The sequence below is a fragment of the Akanthomyces muscarius genome, chromosome 1, assembly GCF_028009165.1.
Source record: "Akanthomyces muscarius strain Ve6 chromosome 1, whole genome shotgun sequence".
NCBI lineage: Eukaryota > Fungi > Ascomycota > Sordariomycetes > Hypocreales > Cordycipitaceae > Akanthomyces > Akanthomyces muscarius.
In genome coordinates, this window is record NC_079241.1 from 3650144 (window position 1) to 3669766 (window position 19623).

The 19623-nt window shown below is 56.1% G+C and overlaps 11 protein-coding genes across 11 annotated transcripts; 6 read left to right on the top strand and 5 right to left on the bottom strand.

Annotated features, from left to right (window-relative positions):
• Positions 1-183: 183 nt before the first annotated feature.
• Positions 184-2269, top strand: LMH87_006216 (uncharacterized protein; the record flags this gene model as incomplete). The annotated part of the gene is made up of 2 exons (XM_056204068.1): positions 184-563; positions 628-2269. The coding sequence occupies 2 exons, from the start codon at positions 184-186 to the stop codon at positions 2267-2269; spliced, it is 2022 nt and encodes a 673-aa protein (XP_056059461.1).
• Positions 2270-3012: 743 nt separating this feature from the next.
• LMH87_006217 (uncharacterized protein) lies at positions 3013-4235 on the bottom strand (the record flags this gene model as incomplete). Its single annotated transcript, XM_056204069.1, has 3 exons — positions 3013-3666; positions 3734-3959; positions 4063-4235. The coding sequence occupies 3 exons, from the start codon at positions 4233-4235 to the stop codon at positions 3013-3015; spliced, it is 1053 nt and encodes a 350-aa protein (XP_056059462.1).
• Positions 4236-5134: 899 nt separating this feature from the next.
• Positions 5135-6477, top strand: LMH87_006218 (uncharacterized protein; the record flags this gene model as incomplete). The annotated part of the gene is made up of 2 exons (XM_056204070.1): positions 5135-5716; positions 5773-6477. The coding sequence occupies 2 exons, from the start codon at positions 5135-5137 to the stop codon at positions 6475-6477; spliced, it is 1287 nt and encodes a 428-aa protein (XP_056059463.1).
• Positions 6478-6688: 211 nt separating this feature from the next.
• On the top strand, positions 6689-7501 carry LMH87_006219 (uncharacterized protein; the record flags this gene model as incomplete). Its single annotated transcript, XM_056204071.1, has 1 exon — positions 6689-7501. One exon carries the CDS (start codon positions 6689-6691, stop codon positions 7499-7501), a length of 813 nt encoding a protein of 270 aa, XP_056059464.1.
• Positions 7502-7609: 108 nt separating this feature from the next.
• Positions 7610-9109, bottom strand: LMH87_006220 (uncharacterized protein; the record flags this gene model as incomplete). Its single annotated transcript, XM_056204072.1, has 1 exon — positions 7610-9109. The coding sequence occupies one exon, from the start codon at positions 9107-9109 to the stop codon at positions 7610-7612; it is 1500 nt and encodes a 499-aa protein (XP_056059465.1).
• Positions 9110-10424: 1315 nt separating this feature from the next.
• LMH87_006221 (uncharacterized protein) lies at positions 10425-11375 on the top strand (the record flags this gene model as incomplete). Its single annotated transcript, XM_056204073.1, has 1 exon — positions 10425-11375. The coding sequence occupies one exon, from the start codon at positions 10425-10427 to the stop codon at positions 11373-11375; it is 951 nt and encodes a 316-aa protein (XP_056059466.1).
• Positions 11376-11470: 95 nt separating this feature from the next.
• On the bottom strand, positions 11471-12660 carry LMH87_006222 (uncharacterized protein; the record flags this gene model as incomplete). The annotated part of the gene is made up of 3 exons (XM_056204075.1): positions 11471-12278; positions 12324-12426; positions 12474-12660. The coding sequence occupies 3 exons, from the start codon at positions 12658-12660 to the stop codon at positions 11471-11473; spliced, it is 1098 nt and encodes a 365-aa protein (XP_056059467.1).
• An 824-nt stretch (positions 12661-13484) lies between these two features.
• Positions 13485-14622, bottom strand: LMH87_006223 (uncharacterized protein; the record flags this gene model as incomplete). The annotated part of the gene is made up of 4 exons (XM_056204076.1): positions 13485-13565; positions 13629-14356; positions 14411-14505; positions 14561-14622. The coding sequence occupies 4 exons, from the start codon at positions 14620-14622 to the stop codon at positions 13485-13487; spliced, it is 966 nt and encodes a 321-aa protein (XP_056059468.1).
• Positions 14623-15023: 401 nt separating this feature from the next.
• Positions 15024-15827, bottom strand: LMH87_006224 (uncharacterized protein; the record flags this gene model as incomplete). Its single annotated transcript, XM_056204077.1, has 2 exons — positions 15024-15525; positions 15676-15827. 2 exons carry the CDS (start codon positions 15825-15827, stop codon positions 15024-15026), a joined length of 654 nt encoding a protein of 217 aa, XP_056059469.1.
• Positions 15828-17093: 1266 nt separating this feature from the next.
• On the top strand, positions 17094-17929 carry LMH87_006225 (uncharacterized protein; the record flags this gene model as incomplete). Its single annotated transcript, XM_056204078.1, has 5 exons — positions 17094-17273; positions 17350-17385; positions 17455-17496; positions 17733-17738; positions 17831-17929. 5 exons carry the CDS (start codon positions 17094-17096, stop codon positions 17927-17929), a joined length of 363 nt encoding a protein of 120 aa, XP_056059470.1.
• Positions 17930-19021: 1092 nt separating this feature from the next.
• On the top strand, positions 19022-19433 carry LMH87_006226 (uncharacterized protein; the record flags this gene model as incomplete). The annotated part of the gene is made up of 4 exons (XM_056204079.1): positions 19022-19037; positions 19092-19230; positions 19290-19374; positions 19428-19433. The coding sequence occupies 4 exons, from the start codon at positions 19022-19024 to the stop codon at positions 19431-19433; spliced, it is 246 nt and encodes an 81-aa protein (XP_056059471.1).
• Between the last annotated feature and the right edge of the window lie 190 nt (positions 19434-19623).

A 19623-nucleotide genomic window follows, 5' to 3' on the forward strand; every position in this document is an offset into this window, starting at 1 on the left:
AGGGCGAAAGGGGGAAAAAAAGTCGAAAAGTTTCTGCCGCCAATGTTACCCAGGGTCCTGCTATCCTCACCACGCGATCCATCTTTTCTCCTCCCTTTCAACCTTCATAAATATATCACGACACTACGCAGACCTTGCTCTTCGACTAGGAACTGACCGGTGTACTCTATACACACTGCGAACATGTTTCGCCAAGGATTGAGGACTTCCGCGGGCCTTGCCCGTCGGGTCCTACCCCAGGCGGCTGTCACTCTCGGGCGACAGCAACGCATCGCTGCGCAGACGATTCGCCCCTCAATGCCAGCCGTGCAGTCTTGGAGTGCTGTGAGCCAAATTGCACGCCTCTACAGCAGTGATGCCGCCGCAGCCGCCGTCGCCGAGTCGCCGGCCGAGCAGCAGGAAGCCCGCAAGCTGAGCGAGGACTGGACTAAGCAGTTTGCCAGCCTCGCCGACATGGGCGTCAACGAGACGCTGCTGCGCGCTATCACAAAAGACCTGGGCTACGAGACCATGAGCCCTGTGCAGGCCAAGACGATTGCGCCGGCTCTCAAGGGCACTGATATGTAAGTTGCGCCGCGCCTCTGCAAGCCACATGAACCGTCCGCCCACTAACAGTAACAACGACAGCGTTGCGCAAGCCAAAACTGGAACCGGCAAGACCATTGCGTTCCTTCTGCCACTCCTACAGCGTATGATTAACGAAGACCCGACCCTGGCAACCAAATCCGCGAAGTACCAGGCTCGGCCCGACGATATTCGCGGCATTATCATGTCTCCCACGCGTGAGCTTGCAGAGCAGATTGCCGAGGAGGCGCGTCGTCTTACTCGCCACACTGGCCTAGTTGTTCAGTCTGCTGTAGGCGGTACGCAGAAGAACCAAATGCTGTACAAGACGCGCCGCGAGGGATGCCATCTTCTGGTAGCGACGCCCGGCCGTTTGTATGATTTGCTTTCCGACGAGCGCAGTGGCATCGGAGCCCCCAACCTGGCTGCCATGGTACTTGATGAAGCTGATCGAATGCTTGATGTCGGATTCGAGCGCGAGCTCAATGCCATCATCAATATCTTGCCGAAGCCCGACGAAAAAGTGCGCCAAACGATGCTCGTCTCGGCCACAATTCCTGACTCAGTCATTCGCCTCACACGAAGCATGGTTCGCGCCGACGACTTTGAATTTGTCCAGACAATTTCCGAGTCGGAGTCGCTGACGCACGATCATGTGGACCAGAACGTCGTCGTTATCTCGCACATGAACAATGTCTTCCCAGCCCTGTTCGAGCTCATTGAGAAGGGTCTTGCGGAAGCCAAGGAAAACCCTGACAAGAAACCCTTCAAGGCTATTGTCTACCTCAACACGACAGCCATGACCGAGCTCGCAGGAGAAATGGGCTTCGCGAAGAACAAGGACCGTACTTTTATCCGAAACTTTTCCATCCACTCTGGTCTGACCCAGGCTGGCCGCACCCGGGCCGCAGAAAACTTCCGCAAGTCGCAGTCTGCAGTCCTGTTTTCTTCTGACGTCACTGCTCGTGGCATGGACTTCCCGGATGTCACACACGTCATCCAAGTCGATTGCCCACGAGACCGCGAGACGTATATCCATCGCCTGGGCCGCACTGCTCGCCAACAAAAGGGCGGTGAGGGCTGGCTCCTCTTACCCGATATGAGCCGCTTCAGAGCGCGTGGCCTGCTTCGTGGCCTGCCTCTCAAGCCCAATACCTCGTTGGAATCGGCTACATTTGATAAGACCTCGGGCGACGCGCAACCGGAAGTCATGGCCGCAACCCAACAGCTGTACTCGAAAATGCCATCGCGCATGCTCGAGGACGCCTACCGCGTTACCATATTCAGTGCCGCTGACAAGCGCGCACGCGACGACATGGTCGACCAGATGAACGAATGGGCCACCGACGGTTGGGGCTGGAAGGCGCCTCCCACCATTTCCAAGTCTAAGGCTGACAGAAATGGCTTCAGCCGCACCAACTTGAACTTTGGCCCTGAGCAGTCTTCCGACTCTCCCCGCCGGTCGGATAGATTTGGAGGCCGCGAAGGACGCGACTTTGACAGAAACTCTCGACGCAGCAGCGACCCATTTGATGGCATGAGAACAAATGCCAGGAGCAACGACTTCGGTGGCCGTGGCGGTGGCCGCGGTGGTGGTCGCGGTGGCGATCGTGGTGGCGATCGCGGTCGTGGCCGCTCCGGAGGCAACTTCCGCCGCAACTCTGACAGGTCGCCGCGCGGAGACTCGGGAGACTCTTTGTTCTAAATATCGACAACTGCTAGACTGAGCTGAAATGCACACTTGACGTGTCCGGCAATGAACAGGTTCAAGTAACCCGACACACGACCAAAATCACCTGTACAACAAACTTCATCTACACTTCTTCTTTCTTGTCTTTTGACTTGTGTTATTACATTCATGATTTGAACCCATGTCATCGGTGATGATGATACCGGAGCTGAGAAGGCGAAAGCCCGTGGAACTGAGCGCTTTCTCTTGATAATATAAATTTACTGGCAGTGGTATGTCACATGCTTTGTTTTGGTATGGATGTACGGAGAGACAAAAAATGGCAAAACATGTCTGCCACAATGTAAAGAACTGGATGCAATGATACTTTAGATGGGAGCAAAAAAACATATAGGCGTACAACTGGATAATACACTCCTCTTTTAACAATGATGCTTTGGAGCTGTTGACCCTTCTCCGTCGTCTATGGCTCGCTTGTAACGGGAATGCTCAAGGTAGATGCTCAAAGTAGATGTGTTTCACGGCGGTACAAAAGGTCAGATAAGGATAAATAGTATAATGCCATAAATGGTATCAAACGCCTATAAACGCCAATGAATGGTATATGCTCTCTCGACTCGGAGTAGGTGCGCAGAACTAGCTCGTGATGCCGCAATGCGCTTCGACTGAGCCTTTTTCCAACTTGCCCGCTGCAGAAACATAAAATGTGCTACCCCATTCATCTTTTGGCTTCCCCACGATTCAACAATAGCAAGTCGCTACCTGTGCCCCATCAGCATGTTGGCGTCCCACAGCAGCACCCTCTCGTCCCAGCCGACCGAGGCCACCCAGCCTCCCACGCCAAACAGGCACCAGTCCACGCCCGTGACAAACTCGGTATGCCGGTTCATGATGCCCATCTGTTGGCCGACGCGCGCACCGTTACTGGGTCCCGCGACGACGGGCCCCTGCGTGGAGCCGTCGTTCCACAGGCGCACCGTCATGTCGTAGCTGGCGCTGATGAGGATGTCGCTGGCGTGGGGGCTCCACGCGACCTTTCGGACGGCGTACTCGTGGCCCTGCATGAGGCACAGGGGCCCACCGTTGGGGTTGCGAATGTCAAAGGTGCGGACGATGCGGTCGACGCCGGCCGTGGCGACGACGGTGTCGTTGTACTTGTTCCAGTCGTGCGTGAGGAGCTCCGAGGGGCTGGCGCCGCCGCCGATGCCGCCGCCGGGGGGCGGCGCGTGCACAGGAATCGTCGCCACGAGGTGGTACTTGGCGGACGAGGGCGTGCGCAGGTCAAAGAGGCGCAGGTGCGAGTCGGAGGAGACGGCGGATATCAGGGCCGGGTTGGAGGGGCAGAAGGAGGTGCTGTATGTGCAGTTGCCAATCGGCAGCGTCTTGATGGAAAAGTTTCGTGTTGGCGACCACTGATGCGAAGTGTACGGGTCAGCTTGGAGGTTGCAAGTCTCGAGAGGAGTAGGGTGAGGCGCATACAATCTTGACGGTACCGTCCCAGGAGCTAGAGACGAAGGTGTCCTTGGTGACTGGGTTCCAGCAGACGGAAAAAGTCTCGCGCTTGTGTTCGTGAAAGTTCATGACGGGAAAGTCGTCGACACCGAGGTCAAAGAGCTTGAGCGAGCCATCGCCACAAGCGACAATGAGCTGGTTCTCGTTGATTTCCGACCAGGCGAGGTCGTAGAGAGAGTCGTTGGTGTCGAAGCTGCAAAGTCACAGTGTGTTAGAAAGGGACTCGATTCCATGGTGCAGAGCTGAGAGCGAGGAAGCGCAAGTCTCGCAGCGCACGTTTTGGAGAGCGAACATACGCCTTTTCTACCTGGATGCCTTGCGCCGTGAGCCCGAGCGAGTAGAGGCGTCCGTTTCCGACGATGCCAAAGTTGGCGGCCGAGGCGACGGCGATGCGCGAGTCATAGTACGGCGAGTACTTGACCGCGTAGGGGTTGAACCCTTGGGTGCGAAACTCTAGCATGGCGGCCATGCTGGCGGCGGCAATGAGGGGGATCGCAGCAGCAACGACGAGGCGGCGGGGGAGGGCAATGCGGGGTGACGGCGCATTCGACGGGACGAGGTAACGGGGTTTCGCAGGGAGTGCGCGAGCTGGTGGAAGTGCTTTGGCGAATAAGGTTTCCCGTGTTTATGAATTGAGTTTGGGGAGACCGTTTCGAGCCCGTCGTGTCTGCATAGATGTCTCTAGGAGAGAAAGAAAAGGGCAAGTATGCACTGTCAGTGGACATATGGTTGGTAGCTTTCCGCTAAACATGTGCCTCGGTTACAGGGACCCGCACAAGCTCCAGCGAGACGTCACAAGGCGAGCAGTGCAACGCTCTTCCGAGACCTGGGAGTATGGAAATGGATCTTTGCATAATTATCCAGGAGGTGAACCTTTACTAACATCATTTTCATCCGCCAGAGACATTCATCTCCTCGTGGTGGTCCAACGTCCCGGCCAGTGCCTAGGTCTAGTGACAGCGCATCGGAAGCCAACCCATTGGCGGAGATTGAACCACTAATAACGTAGCTAGCGAATCGGACAGAGTACCTACATGTAAAGCAGGTAGGCTAATCTTGTATTAGTACTGGTCAACTGGTCGAGTTGCGGCCACTTATTAGTCAAGCAGAAATCACTGCCAGTCCATTCATGGCCATCACATGACTTCGCGTGCAAACCGTGCACCCAAGCCGCCAGTACTGTATGGGAAAAGCCTGGCCCCGCCGTTGACCCGCGTCGCCACTGCGTGTTGCTTTGTAAGTTGCACAAATCATCACCGAGCTTCATCTGGCCATGCCAAAAAAAGACCTGTGGATGACGACGCCGGTACATCATCTGATTGAGACCGCAATTCCGGAAATCTACCCGGGATAATGACGCCCTGAAAGATGAAGGCCTTTCTCGCTGGCAGCCGCAAGCGCAAATCGACCGAGGAAGCGCCCCGTCACGATGCAAACGATGACGAGCCGACCGAGGTCAAGCTGGCGCTGCTCTCGTCGCTCCATCCCCAGATTGAGCAGGATATCTTGATGGATGTGCTGCTGGCTCACGATGGCTCCGTCAAGGAAGCGTCGGCCTCGCTGCGCCATGTGCGCCCGGAGCCGATCAGGTCCGGCGTGATTGGCTACCAGCAGTCGCTCAAGCAGTATGCGCTCCCCTCGGCCGACCCAGCATCGCCAGCGCAGGCGAAGAAGCTCAAGTCGAAAAAGGGCAGCACACTGCATCTGTTTGACCCGCAGGACGTGGCCGAGCATACGCCCTGCTCCATTATCCATAATTTCTTGCCTCCCGACGTCGCCAACGATCTGCTCAAGGAGCTGCTGGCGGAATCGGAGACATTTGAGCGCATCACGTTTAAGCTGTTTGACAATGTAGTCTCCAGCCCGCATACCTCGAGCTTCTACGTCGACAGTTATGAAAAGTTAATGTCGCAAAAATCAGAATACTACTATAATGGTGCGCAGCTTACTGTATGTCGAGGGCCCCTCAATCTCTAGACTTCCCTTGCTGACATGGGTATCTGCAGGATGTCCGGCGCATCACTCCACAGCTATCAAAAGTGAAACCCATTGTTCAAGAGACAGTAAATCAAGAAATACAGCATCGCATCAAAACTAGACATCCCGGCGGCAAGAAGCTCAAATACCAGAGCCCCCATCCCTGGGTGCCCAACTCGGCATTTGTCAATTGCTACAACGGCGCCCAGCAGAGCGTCGGCTACCACAGCGATCAGCTCACCTACCTCGGGCCGCGCGCCGTCATTGGCTCCATCTCGCTCGGCGTTGCGCGCGAATTTCGGGTGCGCCGCGTGCTCCCCAAGGATGCCGACACCAGGACCGCCCAGGACGCGGATGCCGAGGGCCAGATCTCGATCCATCTGCCGCACAACTCGCTGCTCGTCATGCATGCTGAAATGCAGGAGGAGTGGAAACACTGCATCGTGCCGGCGCTGTCGATTGACCCCCACCCGATTGCCGGCAACCGACGCATCAACATCACCTATCGTGACTACCGCGCTCGCATGCACCCATCGGAGACGCCGCGGTGCGCATGCAAGATTCCCTGTATCTTGCGCGTGGTGCAGCGCAAGCGTGAAAATTTTGGAAAATATTTCTGGATGTGCCATGCTGGCAATGTCCCAGATAAGGAAGGGTGCTCTTTTTTCCAGTGGGCAGAGTTTGACGACGATGGGAATCCGATATTCAATAAGAAGTTTGGAAAACCGCCGTAAATTCTAGACGTGTAAGAAATACAATGTCTTTTATCAACTCCATCGCAAGTGCCTGTGAGATGCCGACCAACCTCGCGGCTCTTGGGAGTGCGTCTACATCTGATCCCCACTTCGCGTTGCCGACCAGACTCTCGCTGCTGCCGATGCCGAACAGACATTTATACAAGCGACGAATTTTTCTCAGTTCTTCACATCACCTATTTGCGTAAAAATGGCCGAAAGCTTCACCTTTTCCGCCGACAAGGCGGCTCTGCTGGAGCCTCGACTGCCGCCGACCGTCACGCCGCCGGGGTCAGGCATTTTCGTGACGGCGACGTTTACGACGTCGCTCGACTCGTCACTCACACTCACGCCCGGCGTGCACACGCACCTCTCCGGGCCCGAGTCCTACGCCATGACCCATTACCTGCGCAGCCGCCACGCGGCCATCCTCGTCGGCGTCTCCACGCTGCTCGCCGACGACCCCGCGCTCAACTGCCGCATCGCCGGCGCCGGGCTCGCGCAGCAGCCCCGGCCCGTCGTCGTCGACCCGCACCTGCGCTGGACGCCCAGGCTGACGGACAAGGTGCTGGCGACGTGCCGCCGCGGCGCGGGTCGCGCGCCGCTCGTCGTGACGGCCGCCGTGGCCTCGGACATTCCCGAGGCGGCGTCGCGCGTGCTAAAGGAGCACGGCGGCAAGTACATTCAGATCGCGGCGAAGCCCACGGGGCCGGACGGACGGATGCGTTTTGACTGGAATGATGTTTTCGCGAGTTTGAGGAGCGAGGGCATCGCGAGCGTCATGGTGGAAGGCGGCGGGAAAATCCTCAATTCTTTGCTGGATCCTGCGTACCACGGATCGGTAGACTCGGTCATTGTCACGATTGCACCGACGTGGCTGGGTCAAGGAGGGGTTGTCGTGTCACCGGCACGTGTGCACGATGCGTCAGGGTCCCCTGTAGCTGCAGCCAGGCTGAAGGACGTCTCCTGGCATCCCTTTGGCGACGACATTGTGCTGTGCGGCAAGCTACAAGCACCACAATAACGATTGAAGAAAACAGGATACGAGGGAAATAATGTGCAGTAAATATACGGGCCATGTGCATTAAGTACATCGAGAAAAACTATATATATATCAAGCGCAGTCAATTGATCATGAATGAATACCTAGCTCCGCCAAGTCCTGCTCTGTCACGTAAAATTCAGCCAGCGCCTCGTCATCAAGACCGATTTTGGCCAGCGCCTCCCGAGTCGTCAGCTTCAGTGCGCCAAAGACCTCTGCATTCGTGGCATTGGACGGGACGGAGGGCACGCCAGGCAGCGGATGCGCCTCCAGAAAGTGAGCGATGCTGTAGCCCTGCTTGCTGAAGACGACAAAGGCCAGCGCGAGCGAGTCGGGCCCGAGCGGCGACGAGACATCTTGCGTGGAGCAGCCTTTGATTGGCTGCTGCGCGCCGCGGAAGAAGCCGCCGAGCCAGTTGAGCGCGCGGATGCCCTCCGCAATGCCGCCGGCCGTGTGGTCGCCGACGGTGTTTCGGCGGTACTCGATGCTGGCGCCGGACGCGCAGTACTTTTCGACCAGCGCGTCCATGTCCCTGATGGGGGATATCTCGTCGCGCACGGCGTGGAACACGTACAGCGGAATCGTCGGCGTGTCGGCGTGGCCGGCCAGCGTGTCGTCGTAAAAGGCGCGGACAAACGCAGGCTCGGAGAGGAAGCTGAATCCGCTGACAAAGTACTCTGCAATGTCTTGGTTTTTAAAGAGCACCTGCGCCGTCTGGACGTCCAGCTTGGCCGCGCTCAAAAAGGTCGTGGCGTTGTAGGGCCCCGTCGGCCGCAGGTTGTCCACGAGAATCTTGCGTGCCTCGGGCGACTGCGCCGTCGTGCCGAGGAGGGCGAGGACGACGAGCCCGGCCGAGGCGCCCCCGTTGATGGTGGGGATGGCGGCCGTGGCATTGACCGCGAGCCCGCCGTAGGCCATGACGCCGACGCGCAGCTCCGGCGCGTACGACGGCTGCAGCTGCGCTGCCCACTGGGCCGCGAACGCGCCGCCCGAGTAGCCGTACACGGCCTGCCGGGCGTCTTGTGCCAGGCCGAAGCGGCCGGCGAGGGACCGCACGGCGCGGATCGAGTCGAGCACGCCGTGGCCCGAGTTGTTGCCGGCGAGGTACGCGGCGCGCGGGCCCTCGTAGTCGGGCATGTTGACCACCCAGCGCTTGGTGACGATGAGCGGCGCGAAGAGGGCCTGCTCAATGGCCGCGCCGACGAGGTCGTTGAGCGCGTAGCTCGGGCTGCTGTCCACGCTCGCCGAGTCGTACGCCGGCGGGTACGTCAGCAGCGCCCCGGCGTCGGCGCCGTGCGGGACGAGCACCGTGGTGACGGAAAAGGTCGGCGCGCCCAGGCTGTCGGTGCTGCAGAAGAGCACGTTCCAGGCATCCTTGATGCCGCGCAGGCTCGCGCGCGCGCTCCGCGCCGCCGGCCGCACGCGCAACACCTTGCCTGGCGACCCGGCGCAGTCGGCGCCCGGGGGAAGCGTGTACCAGGGATCCTGGCTGGGCGGCAGTGCCTTTGGGGAGCAGTGACCGCCACCGCTGGCGGCGGCGAGACCGCAGAAGAGCGACACAAACGGCGCGAGAGTGTACACGAGCTGCATGTTTTCCTTTCAATCTTGAGGATGCAAAACTGTGTTGTTATGGATAGGATTGGCAAGAAGAAAGAAAAGAGTCTGGTCGGGGACTTTTAAGAGGCAGTGCGATCGACGCAAGGCTCGCAAAGCGCAGTCGGGCACTCACAGGTTATTCGTCCAAGCGCACCAACGTCCCTAAAGCATGACTAGCTAGTCGGAGACTTGCATGAATGACGATACGACATTGATAGTTCAAGCTTTGAGCCTGAGGGTCGCGGATGTGACGGAACCTAACATGATAAGCACCTAAGCAGGGAGATCCAAAGTCTCAACTGGTTAGATGGCATGTCTCACTTTGACGTGGACTAGACAAGCCGCGTTGCATTGCCATGTTGTTTGTCTCGCTCCCGCATCGTTTGGTTCGTGTCTGCCTTGCTCCGCGTCAATTGGGGGTTAAATGGCGTCCATGGCCCCCCGCCATTATTTGTCTCCAAGTCTCCGGTCAGTCTGGATGGCAAGTTTGTTTGCCAGCCCTCTCTCCGGATAGTTGCTGTTTAGAGGGCTGTGCACTCGGCTTGGCGCCCCGAGTTCCCCGACGGGAGGTTGTGGGGTCCAAAATCTGAACCAGGGATCTCAGGATGGTATTTATTTTGAGAATTTCCCAGCCACTGGGAAGCGACAGAAAGAAGATATATTCTCGTCGACCCGTCCGTTAGGAATGCGGAGTCCGCCGACAACCGCCCCAAGCCCAAGCAAGTAATTGATAGCCTCCACCCCTGCCGATGCAGACAACCGCCTTTGCAGTGAACGGTAAAGACGTTGGGTAAGCAGCTATCGGGGCTTGGATTGCCTGATGTTCTCGAAAACAAATTCATCGGGTGTCCCCAGAGAATTTGCTCAGTGTCCACGGCTGGTCCTCTGTCCCCGCGCAGTTGCTACAGGTAAAGGCACCATGACGGCTCGGTCTGTCCAGGTGGCCGCGGGTGGCTTACATGACTCGGCATAGCCCAGCCCAGGAGCCTTTATTGTCGCTTTTTACGGGGAAATGGCCCAAAAGAAACGAAGCTCTTGAAAAAAAAAAATTGGCTCGCTTTGGAGGGGCAACTGGAGGGGCCAGAAACGTCATGAAGGTGGGGTGCTCCAAAACTCCAAAAGTCGCCAAACCGACGATACTTCTTCCCCGATTCCCATATACCTCTTTTTTTCCCTTCCTCTCTTCTCAGCTTTCATTCTGCCATCGACGACACTTTTTGACCAAAAAATCCCGGCCCCAATCGAATACATCAACCCTTCCTTCCCTGCAGCGACTGCTTTCCCTTCGCGTCCTCCTCTTCCGCCCACCATGGCTCTCCCCCGCATCGTCGTCCTCGGGTCCCTCAACATCGACCTCGTGTCCTACGTCCCGCACCACCCCCAGCCCGGCGAGACGCTGACGGCCTCGCACTTTTCCACCTCCCCGGGCGGCAAGGGCGCCAACCAGGCCGTCGCGTGCGGCAAGCTCTCGCGCTCCTCCTCGCTCGCCGACCCCTCGGCCGACGTGGCCATGATTGGCGCCGTCGGCGCCGACGCGTACGGCGCGCAGCTCCGCGACAGCCTCGCGTCCTACGGCGTCGACACGGCCGCCGTCCGCGTCCTCGACGGCGCCAAGTCGGGCGTCGCCCTCATCGTCGTCGACGAGCCCTCGGGCCAGAACCGCATCATCCTCTCCCCCGAGGCCAACCACGCCCTGCGCCCGGAGCACTTTGCCGCCATCCCGGGCCCCAGGCCCGACCTGCTCATCATGCAGCTTGAGATCCCCTTCGACACCGTCATGCGCGCCCTCGAGGCCGCCCGCGAGGCCGCCATCCCCGTCCTGCTCAATCCCGCCCCCGCAAAGGAGCTCCCCGCCGAGGCGTACAGGGACCTGGCGCACCTCGTCGTCAACGAGACCGAGGCTGCCATTCTGTCCGGCTGCAAGGAGTCTGACCTCGACGACCTCGAGGGCCTGAAGCGTGTCGGTGCCATCTTCCTCGAGAGAGGCGTGCGCAATGTCATTATTACCCTCGGCGGTCGTGGCGTCTACTATGCTACCCACGACGGCAAGAGTGCATTGGTCGATGCGCTCAAAGCCAGCGTGGTTGACACTACCGCCGCTGGCGATACATTCGTCGGCTCCTATGCTCTGGCTGTCGTCAACTCGACGAGCACCTTCGACATTGATACGGCCATTAGAGCCTCTAACAAGGCGTCCGCCATCACCGTCTCCAGACGAGGAGCTCAAGTATCTATTCCCTGGAAGGACGAATTACAGTAGAGTTAATCTGTTGAAAAATAAATTCTAAAAACATAATAAAGTTAAATTCAAACTCAACTTGGCTGAATCTACTTGCTAAGTGATGCTAAACTACTCTAGAACCATGCGTTCCAGTTCCAAGGCCCTTGCGCGGACCCGTCCCCATCAGTCTTGGATGCATTGATAGATGGGGTCAGACTTCTCCAGATGCCTGCTGCAAATGATTTCTTCTTTCTCAGTGATCCTGTCGTGCTTATCGTGGCGCTTGTGTTGCGGCTCCGAGTTCCCTTGCTCCTCACTGAGCCCATGTTTGGATCCTCCCTTGGCCCACGTTTCTCCCCTCGAGAGTCGGAAGGCCGAAAGTACTTCCGTGGTTCTGATATGCGGTTCACGGTCATTACCTGATACATATCTTCCATGGTAACAGCGGGCCGCTCTATTGGGACCTGGGTCATCGTCTGTTGTGATGATCCATTGGCGTCTTCTCCTTGCTGAAAGCGCCCTGCATTTACACCCCTTCCCGAATGCTTTATTCTTTGCAACCATTCTGCAACGACATCTGCTTTCCAGTGCTTCTGCATGGCGGACTTGATGCTGTCAACAGAGTACGCTGGTGGTGGTGACCACGCGGACCGAATATTGTGTCGCTTCAGGGCACCGACTGCTGTCGTTTCCAGTCTCGTGCACCGTTGAGCCACACCAACCAATATCTCATGACCGAAATAGTCAGAAAATGCGGAATGGCTGTATGTGACTTTTACTTTCATATATGCCATCTGAGAATCTCCTAGCTGGCTTTCGAGCTCGGCTATCAATTCGTCTGATTTTTGTCTCCGATGTGCTTTGTTCGAATATCTCGCAATCAATTTCGGGTTGATGCAGATCTGCGCGAGAATAAGAACCTTTGAGCCCGCGTATAAAATTCTACATTGTCAGCACTGCACCATGCCCTCGTAGACATCCACCTACGTCGGAAATGACTGCTCATGGAAAACTCGCGAGACCGTGGTCCCTTCTACTGGTAGTATTTCAACCTTCAAATCGTGTAAGCACCCATGCTTGAAAAATAAATCTACCTGCATTAGCCAAGTACAAAACGGAAAGAGATCAAACAATTACCTAAATGGTGTTCATCCTCTTTTGGCTGAGCTGGCTTGGCACCAGTTCCGTCCGCTGAGTATGCGTGCGACAGAATGCCGGAGACTTCAACGGCTGCCCATATGTGGTCTTGCCCAAAGTAGCGACCGTGGCTGTTGGTGTAGATCGAGATATGGGGAGACAAGACATGAGGTAAGATGCTGTCCATGCTAATCGTACAGCTGGGACTGTCTGTTGGCGAAGAAACGTGTCGAACGACGCTGGAACTGGATCGCGTGCCAGACGTTTTGCGCGCGCTATATCCGCCAGAAACAAAAGAATTCCAAGAGTCCGATAAGTCAGAAGCCCCTGAATACGTACGACTCGCTTCTCTCAACATATCCTCTGCCTCTTCGGCCGTACGAGGACCTGCTTTGATTTTCTCGTCCCGCCTCGAAACAGAGTGCACAGTCAACGCCATGTTTGGCCCAACCGAGCATGGTCGCGGTGGGACGGTCTGCATTTCATCTTGGACGGCTTTCGACGATAGAGCCCATAGACTTCGGCGTTTTACGACATTGAGATTGTTGGCGCTCTGCTTTTGCAGCGGGTAAGCAGTCTCTTGGGATGGGCGGGCGGGAATCTGGTGATGGCCTCTGTCTCTGAGTTGGTCGGTCGACTTTAGTTGCTTGGAGATTATCAAGGGACTCGGGCAGTCATTCTCCATGCGGCAACTGGGCCAAGCATCTTGACTGGCGAAAGTCGAAGTAACGTATGGCGAGAGACCGAGAGGCATGGTTCTCGTCTAATAGATAAATAGAAGATACCGGCTCGAGAATTGTATAGAATAGCAAAGCTGTGGCGATTAAAATAAAATGATGTGATGACGATGGAGTTGGTGAATGTTGCAAAAATGAAAATGCTAACTGTCGGCAGGGGTATCTATTTGCTTATAATGCTACCAAGGATGTCGTAATACGGTATGAATGGCAATTTCTTCCTTCCCAATGCTGCTGGTACCCAAAGGTGTGATAAAAACAAGGCAAGTGCGGCCTACACAGAGGTGCCGAGGGTACGGAGCAGGTTGTCTTTGATGGATTCTGCTTCCGTTGCTTCCATGGCAAGAAAGCGAATCTAGTCACTGTTAGCCGAATTGGACTTGTCGTTTTACTTTAGCCGAAGAGAAGAGAAACTTGCCAGTTCGTCATTTATAGTGGTGCCACCGAAAAGAACAGGTTCTGACAAGCTTGCCGCCACGCCTTTCTTCACTCTGTCCTCCCAGACACCATCCCAATTCCACTCGCCGGGTTTCCTGGGCGCAGACTGACCAACGGGCCTCTTTTCGCCAGCTGGCTTCTTGGGGCTCGGCGTCGCAGCGGCTCCGTCGCTGCCCTGCTCCCCCCCCTCGGCCTGCTTCGCTCGCTGTTTCCGCCGATGCGTCCTCCACGCGTGCCACGCGCCAGGGTTCCCAGCAGCATCCAGAGGAACCGAGTCCAGCACCTCTGGCTTGTCGAACGCGCTCTTTATGTATTTGAGAACCTGGTACATGGACACGAGAGGTCGATTGGTCTGCATGTAGGAGGGTCCGGCCGCACCAGCAGCACCAGGTTCTGGGCTCGCAAACATGGCTGTCTGTTCGACCGTAGGGCTTGATGGCGCAGAGAGACTAGCCTCGGCGCTGCGGCGCACTCTGCCAAACCACTCCGGGAATCCATGGCGCAGGCTGAAGCCTCCGGGCGGTAAGCGTTCGTCGTCTGTCGCGCTAACAGTGCCATTATCTTGTATATCGGTGGTGTACATGTATGTTGTAAGAGGCGTAATGAGGGGATGGAAGATGTCGGTCGCAAATATAATCATGGGAGCTCGTCGCGGGTAGGAATCAGGGAACATGATTTGGAATCTGAGCACGGCGGGAGCATAGGGTCCTGAACACTGTCAGCAAATCACATGGACAATGCTGTAGAATGGAGCATCATCACCATCACGAATAAACAAGACAGCAGACCAAACGGTCGAGTCGCCTGGTGTCAATGTTACGAAAACGCCTGAGGGGCACGCCTGTTTCAAGCCAGTGCTGTGTCGCAATTAGCTGCTACTCGGCGACGTTCGTAGTCAGAGTATGCGCGTACAATTCTGACAGAAGTTGTTGCTTTCGCAGCGCTGGCAAGTTTGCTAGCTTTAGTGCCGACATGTTTGCAAGATTCGCCGGTCAGAAGCGCGCCACTCAAGCCCAGACCGATGATAAAGCTCGGCGAGAATGACAGCTTACCTAGGTAGCTATCTACCTAGCTGGATGGGCGGTGAAATTAGCGGTGGCGCGTTCTGCCGGAGCATTGGTCGCGTAGCGGGGTCGATCTGCCCGTTGGAGGGGTTCCTTAGCTTGCAAGTGTCGGAGGGCAAGACGGCGATTATCGTAATCCGAGAACACAAAATATACGACGCGAAATTCACTCGAGGTTGTATTCTATTGTTTTATATTGACTGTTTCGTCTTGTAGCTATGCACCGCCTCAGTTCTGCCGCCCGTTAAAAATTCCCTGCCTAATCATGTCCAAAGGCTGAAGAAAAAAAAAAGCGTAGACAGGACACCCGCTCAAGCACCAAGGCGCTTCTCAATCTTGCTCTTTTCGCTGTCCCTAACTTCCCGCTTGTCGTCTCTCGTAGCATTGTAAGCAGCCGTGACCTGGTTGAATGGATTCTCGGGGCTCTTGTCAAACTCCTTGCGGATGCGCTGCTTGCGCTGGTCCAGGCGCAGACCCGTGCCGCTGCCGTCGGCCTTCATCTCGTTCAGGCGACGCTCCTCGTATCCGCGGTAGGCGGCAGCAAAGCGTCTCTCGGGGTGCGTGTCGATCTTGTTGTCGGTGCCTCCAGTGGTCAGCGAAAGGGCGTCGAGGGCATTGTCAATACCGCTGGCATTGAGGGTGCTGGGTCCGTCCTCGAGCTGCGACATGTCGAGGCCGCGCGACTTTTTGACGGGCGCCTTGGACTTCTTCGGCTCGGCTCGACCGCCAATAGCTTCCTCCTCCTCCTTCATTAGGGCATCCTTCTCGGCCTTCTTCCTCGCAGCCTCCGCTCGCTTGGCTTCTTCGGCTTCCCTGAAGTTGCAAACTTGATTAGCCAACATCCGTTTCGGCGCCTAGCCGCATACTGCAGCGCTGTCTCGGACCGCATGTCTCGTTGGCGTGCAGAGAACGGTACTGTGACAAGGGACTAGTGTTACGCCTGGGTTTGACACAGCTACTCACTTCTTGGAGTTACTCTTGGAACCCTTCTGCCACTGCTCTTCCTCTGCGGCCTGGCGCTGGGCGTCCTCGGCCGCGTTCTTCTTGGCTGCAGCCTCGGCCTTCTTGGCGTTGCCGGCCACCTTCTTTGTGTTCTCTCCCTTTTTGCCAGCCATTTTCTTTTATTGCTCGCGCTATTGATGTTGTAACACCAACTTTGGACAGCTGTCTCGTCTCGTGTCGGATAGCTGTCGAGGCGCTGCCTCTTGGTGGGGTCGGTCGGGTGGAGGAGAGGTTTGCTGGCCTACTCAGTCGATGGTCGAATACCGGAACCAGGGTTGTATAAATCGCAGGTTGTGGAGTTTCGTGATTTTTCCGTGGTTGGTGACAAGGCGAATATGCAGTTTCTCGGTGTGACTCGCTAGCTTTGCGTGATTGCGGGTGCTGGCCAAACTTCTTTTGCGGGCCATGAGCCATTGTGCCTGCATTACGTCAGGCATCCAAGTGCACAGAGCAGTATAAGCCGTATGCAAGTACTAGTAGAGACATTTCTGGCCGCCTGACTGTATAAAGACACCGTTCTTCAACTGCTTGGAAGCACTTCTAATCTGCAAAATGTGCCAATGGCTTCAGTTGTCGCTTGTCAGCCTGCGCGACAGGTGGACAAGGACTCGCAGGGTCAGTGCAGCGTGGACAGCAAGCCGCCTCTGTCCATGACAACCTACACGACCGGCGGCCGATTGCGCACCTGTAGTTAATAGAACAAATTTGTCCTTGTCATTTCATCCAGCGACCATGTCTTTCATGCAGGAGGCGCATTAGTGCCGGCCCGAGCGAGTCTGACGTTTTCATCGCGTTCCTCCGCGGCAAGCTCAAGCCTCCTCGCATGAAGAAAATAAAATATGTGGCGGAACAGGGAGCCAGCGTTGCATCAGGCGGAGCTTGCATGGTTTGTGCAGTATCGTGATGCCTTCCGGTGTCTAGGGACCCTATTCTCGAGCATGTCGGCGCCATGGCAGCTGCTCTTACCCGAGACAAGATGAATGCGGTGAGGGAGTACCAATTGCCAGGGTTGTGCGGATGTTGAGCAGGTGCGTGTACGCAGTATCCGGCGTATCATTGACTCATTATTGAGATACCCTGCCGCTTTGGGACCTATCACCCTGGGGGGAAACAGAGTCATTTAACCGTTGTAAAGCGGGATGTGCATGTCTCAACTGAGCATCCTTGCAGGACCCCAACAATGGAATATGGCGGTGCAGAAGTGCAACTACCCAACATGCAATGCAGTTGGGGTCCTCAACTTTGAATGCAGATGGTAATTTCACAGAGCGTCTCCCCATTCTCACATTCATACCGCCTATTCAGAAACAACGGTCAAGTCTGTCCGGTCGGGCCCCATGCGACATTGTTCTGAGTATGCCGCCCGAGTACCCAGCAGGATGGGCAGCGATGCATCGTTCGCGCCAAACTACATGACTCCAACACGCTGCTCCACTGACACGACTACCAGTCATCAGCATGTGCAACGCCAGCTTGCCAGACTTGTCTTGCAAGCAGCTCAACAGGAGCCCAGCTGGACAGGGGACAGCGGCCAGGGTAGAGCCAGCCATGACGCCATTGTACGGAGCACGAGAGTTGCTTACTACTGCAACGGACAGTAATTGCTTTTTCCGTGAGGAAAACTGATTCGCCAAGTTTCTTTTTGGAGTTTTGAGTCTGTTTTGGGAAGAGGTGGCCAAATCCGTGCACGTCCCTCTCCGTCTTCTGCAGGTCGCGTGGCTGACATGAGATTGTATCCAGTATTCGGTGCGACAGTGGCAGACGCTTGATTTCCAGGATCAGGTACTGATTGACCTTAATTGCCCATCATATTACCGATAGAAGCGAGATGACCGTGGGGGCCGTTGTCTCTGGGACGTGGGTTGGGGATGCGACGCACGGGTCAGAAACACAGACTTGAAGACTCGACGGGACGACACAGCCGGAAAGCTGGGAAAAATGGGCAATACCATTTTAGCCTTGCATTTTATCCTGGCTTTGATGCTCATCGCTCAGCCACGGGACGGCCTGGTAATTAGCTCAAGGTTAGTGACGAACCAAGAAAGACCTTTGCCACCTTAGCGCCTGTCAGCTTTTGTTAGTTGTATCCAGAGAAATGTGACACATCATGAACCAGGCTTCGTCTCTGCGAGGTGGCTGGAATAGCTCCCCGAAGCTCAGAACCATGCTGCCGAGACAGTTGGTGCTTCTGGCCGAGTCGCCGTCAGGACGCTAATAAACAAAGCCAAAGAAGATGAATAAGTGGCGCAGCAGAGACGGGTAAAGGGACCGGGAGGTCGGATTCTGGGTTGCCGCCAATAAGCTACAATCTTGGCGGCGATCAACGCAAAGCGCCCCAGGCTTGGCTGGCAGTTTGCGGGTAACTAATGGGACATGGCAGGGACCTTGCACAGCTGCGAGATGTGCCCAGATTATCACACCTGATGAACGAGTTTGTTGTCGACGCCTCGAGCTCCTCCATCACATGCTCAAACCAGATGCGGTGCTTCCACGGCGCGACCTTCGTCTAGACGTTCCCCTGCTGGGGTACTCATTGGCTGTGAACGGTGTAACTAGAGCAGCGAAGAAAAAAGCAAAGGCTTGGGTAGCAGTTTCAACGCTGCGTGTGTGGCCCATGCTCTGCAAAAGAAGGCTCGTACGTTTGGAGTTGTATTAGTGCCACTGCATGTACCAGGTACCTGGTAGCGCCGAGGGAGTGGGCTGATGTGCACGGCAAGGGGGTGGCACCAGGTGCTCCTTTGCCTCTCTCGTCGGACGAGGTGCGAGTGTCATTCGCCCGGGGATTTTTGGCCCAGAGCCCCGGAGTGTGGTGGGTGGTATCAGCTTTTGCACTGGCCGCCACGCGCAAGTGAGATTGCAAGTGAGGGGGAAAAAGAGAGATTTCCGGTCCAATCACTTGGAAGCGAGCAGCGCGTTTGTACCGATACATTCTGTGCCGACCTCCAAGTTTCAGCTCCTCCCTCGGCTGACCGTTTAATATTGCCCTTTGCGGTACGATGTTTGCGGGTATATTGTAGTTGTTGGCAGCAATCAACCATAATTAACCTGGCTGGTTGCAAAGCACCATTTTGCTTCATCTAGCCCTTTCCGTATACTGTACTGCACTGACGTAGGCCGCAAAGATTGTGTTGGCTGGGTACAGGGATCGTAAGGCCGACTAACACAAAGGCTATCGTGTCGTCCGCATAGCTTCATTGTCAGGTGATTACCAATCGCCAGGGTAGAATTCCAACGTGGCATTTGGCTGACAGGAATAAGAGAAGTAATAAGTGCGAACAGCCAGGGTAGCTATTCTTGGACTCGGAACATGCCCTTTGTACGAAGTGGGTGGAGGACCGCTGCAATACCGGGGCACTGTTAATGTTGATAGTTTGCAGAGCATCGCGGCTCGACGGCGTCGTATCCCGACATTATTCAAACCCCAGTTCTCCGTAAACTGATCGTCTGGGTGGCAAATGTACCAGTATGCGTGCCGAAGCAGCGTGGCGCATCCAAGAATCAAAAACTGGCAACTAGGTAGCATGGCCGAGTCGGTCAGGGTCTATGCTATTCCCATTCGGCCGTGTCTTGGACAGTCACACTACACACATTGACACAATAGTCTGTGATTGGAGGCCGCGTCTTACGCTTTTCGGAGAAACATTTCTCGTAACGAATGTGGCAAGTCCATCGTGTGCTTTGCCACCAATTGATGTCGACCGCTAACCAAACAGTGCTAAGGCTAACTTGACTGGTAGGGCGGATTTGGCAGACCTGAATTCATGGTAATATCACCGGCACTGCGAGCCAGTCTCACGGACCACCACATGGCGCATGTTTTTCTGGAGAGTGCCATCCACTGTGGCCCCGGAAGGCGAACCGGGATCCCGGTGAACAATGGATACCCTGGTTTTTAGCTCCAGGGGCAGA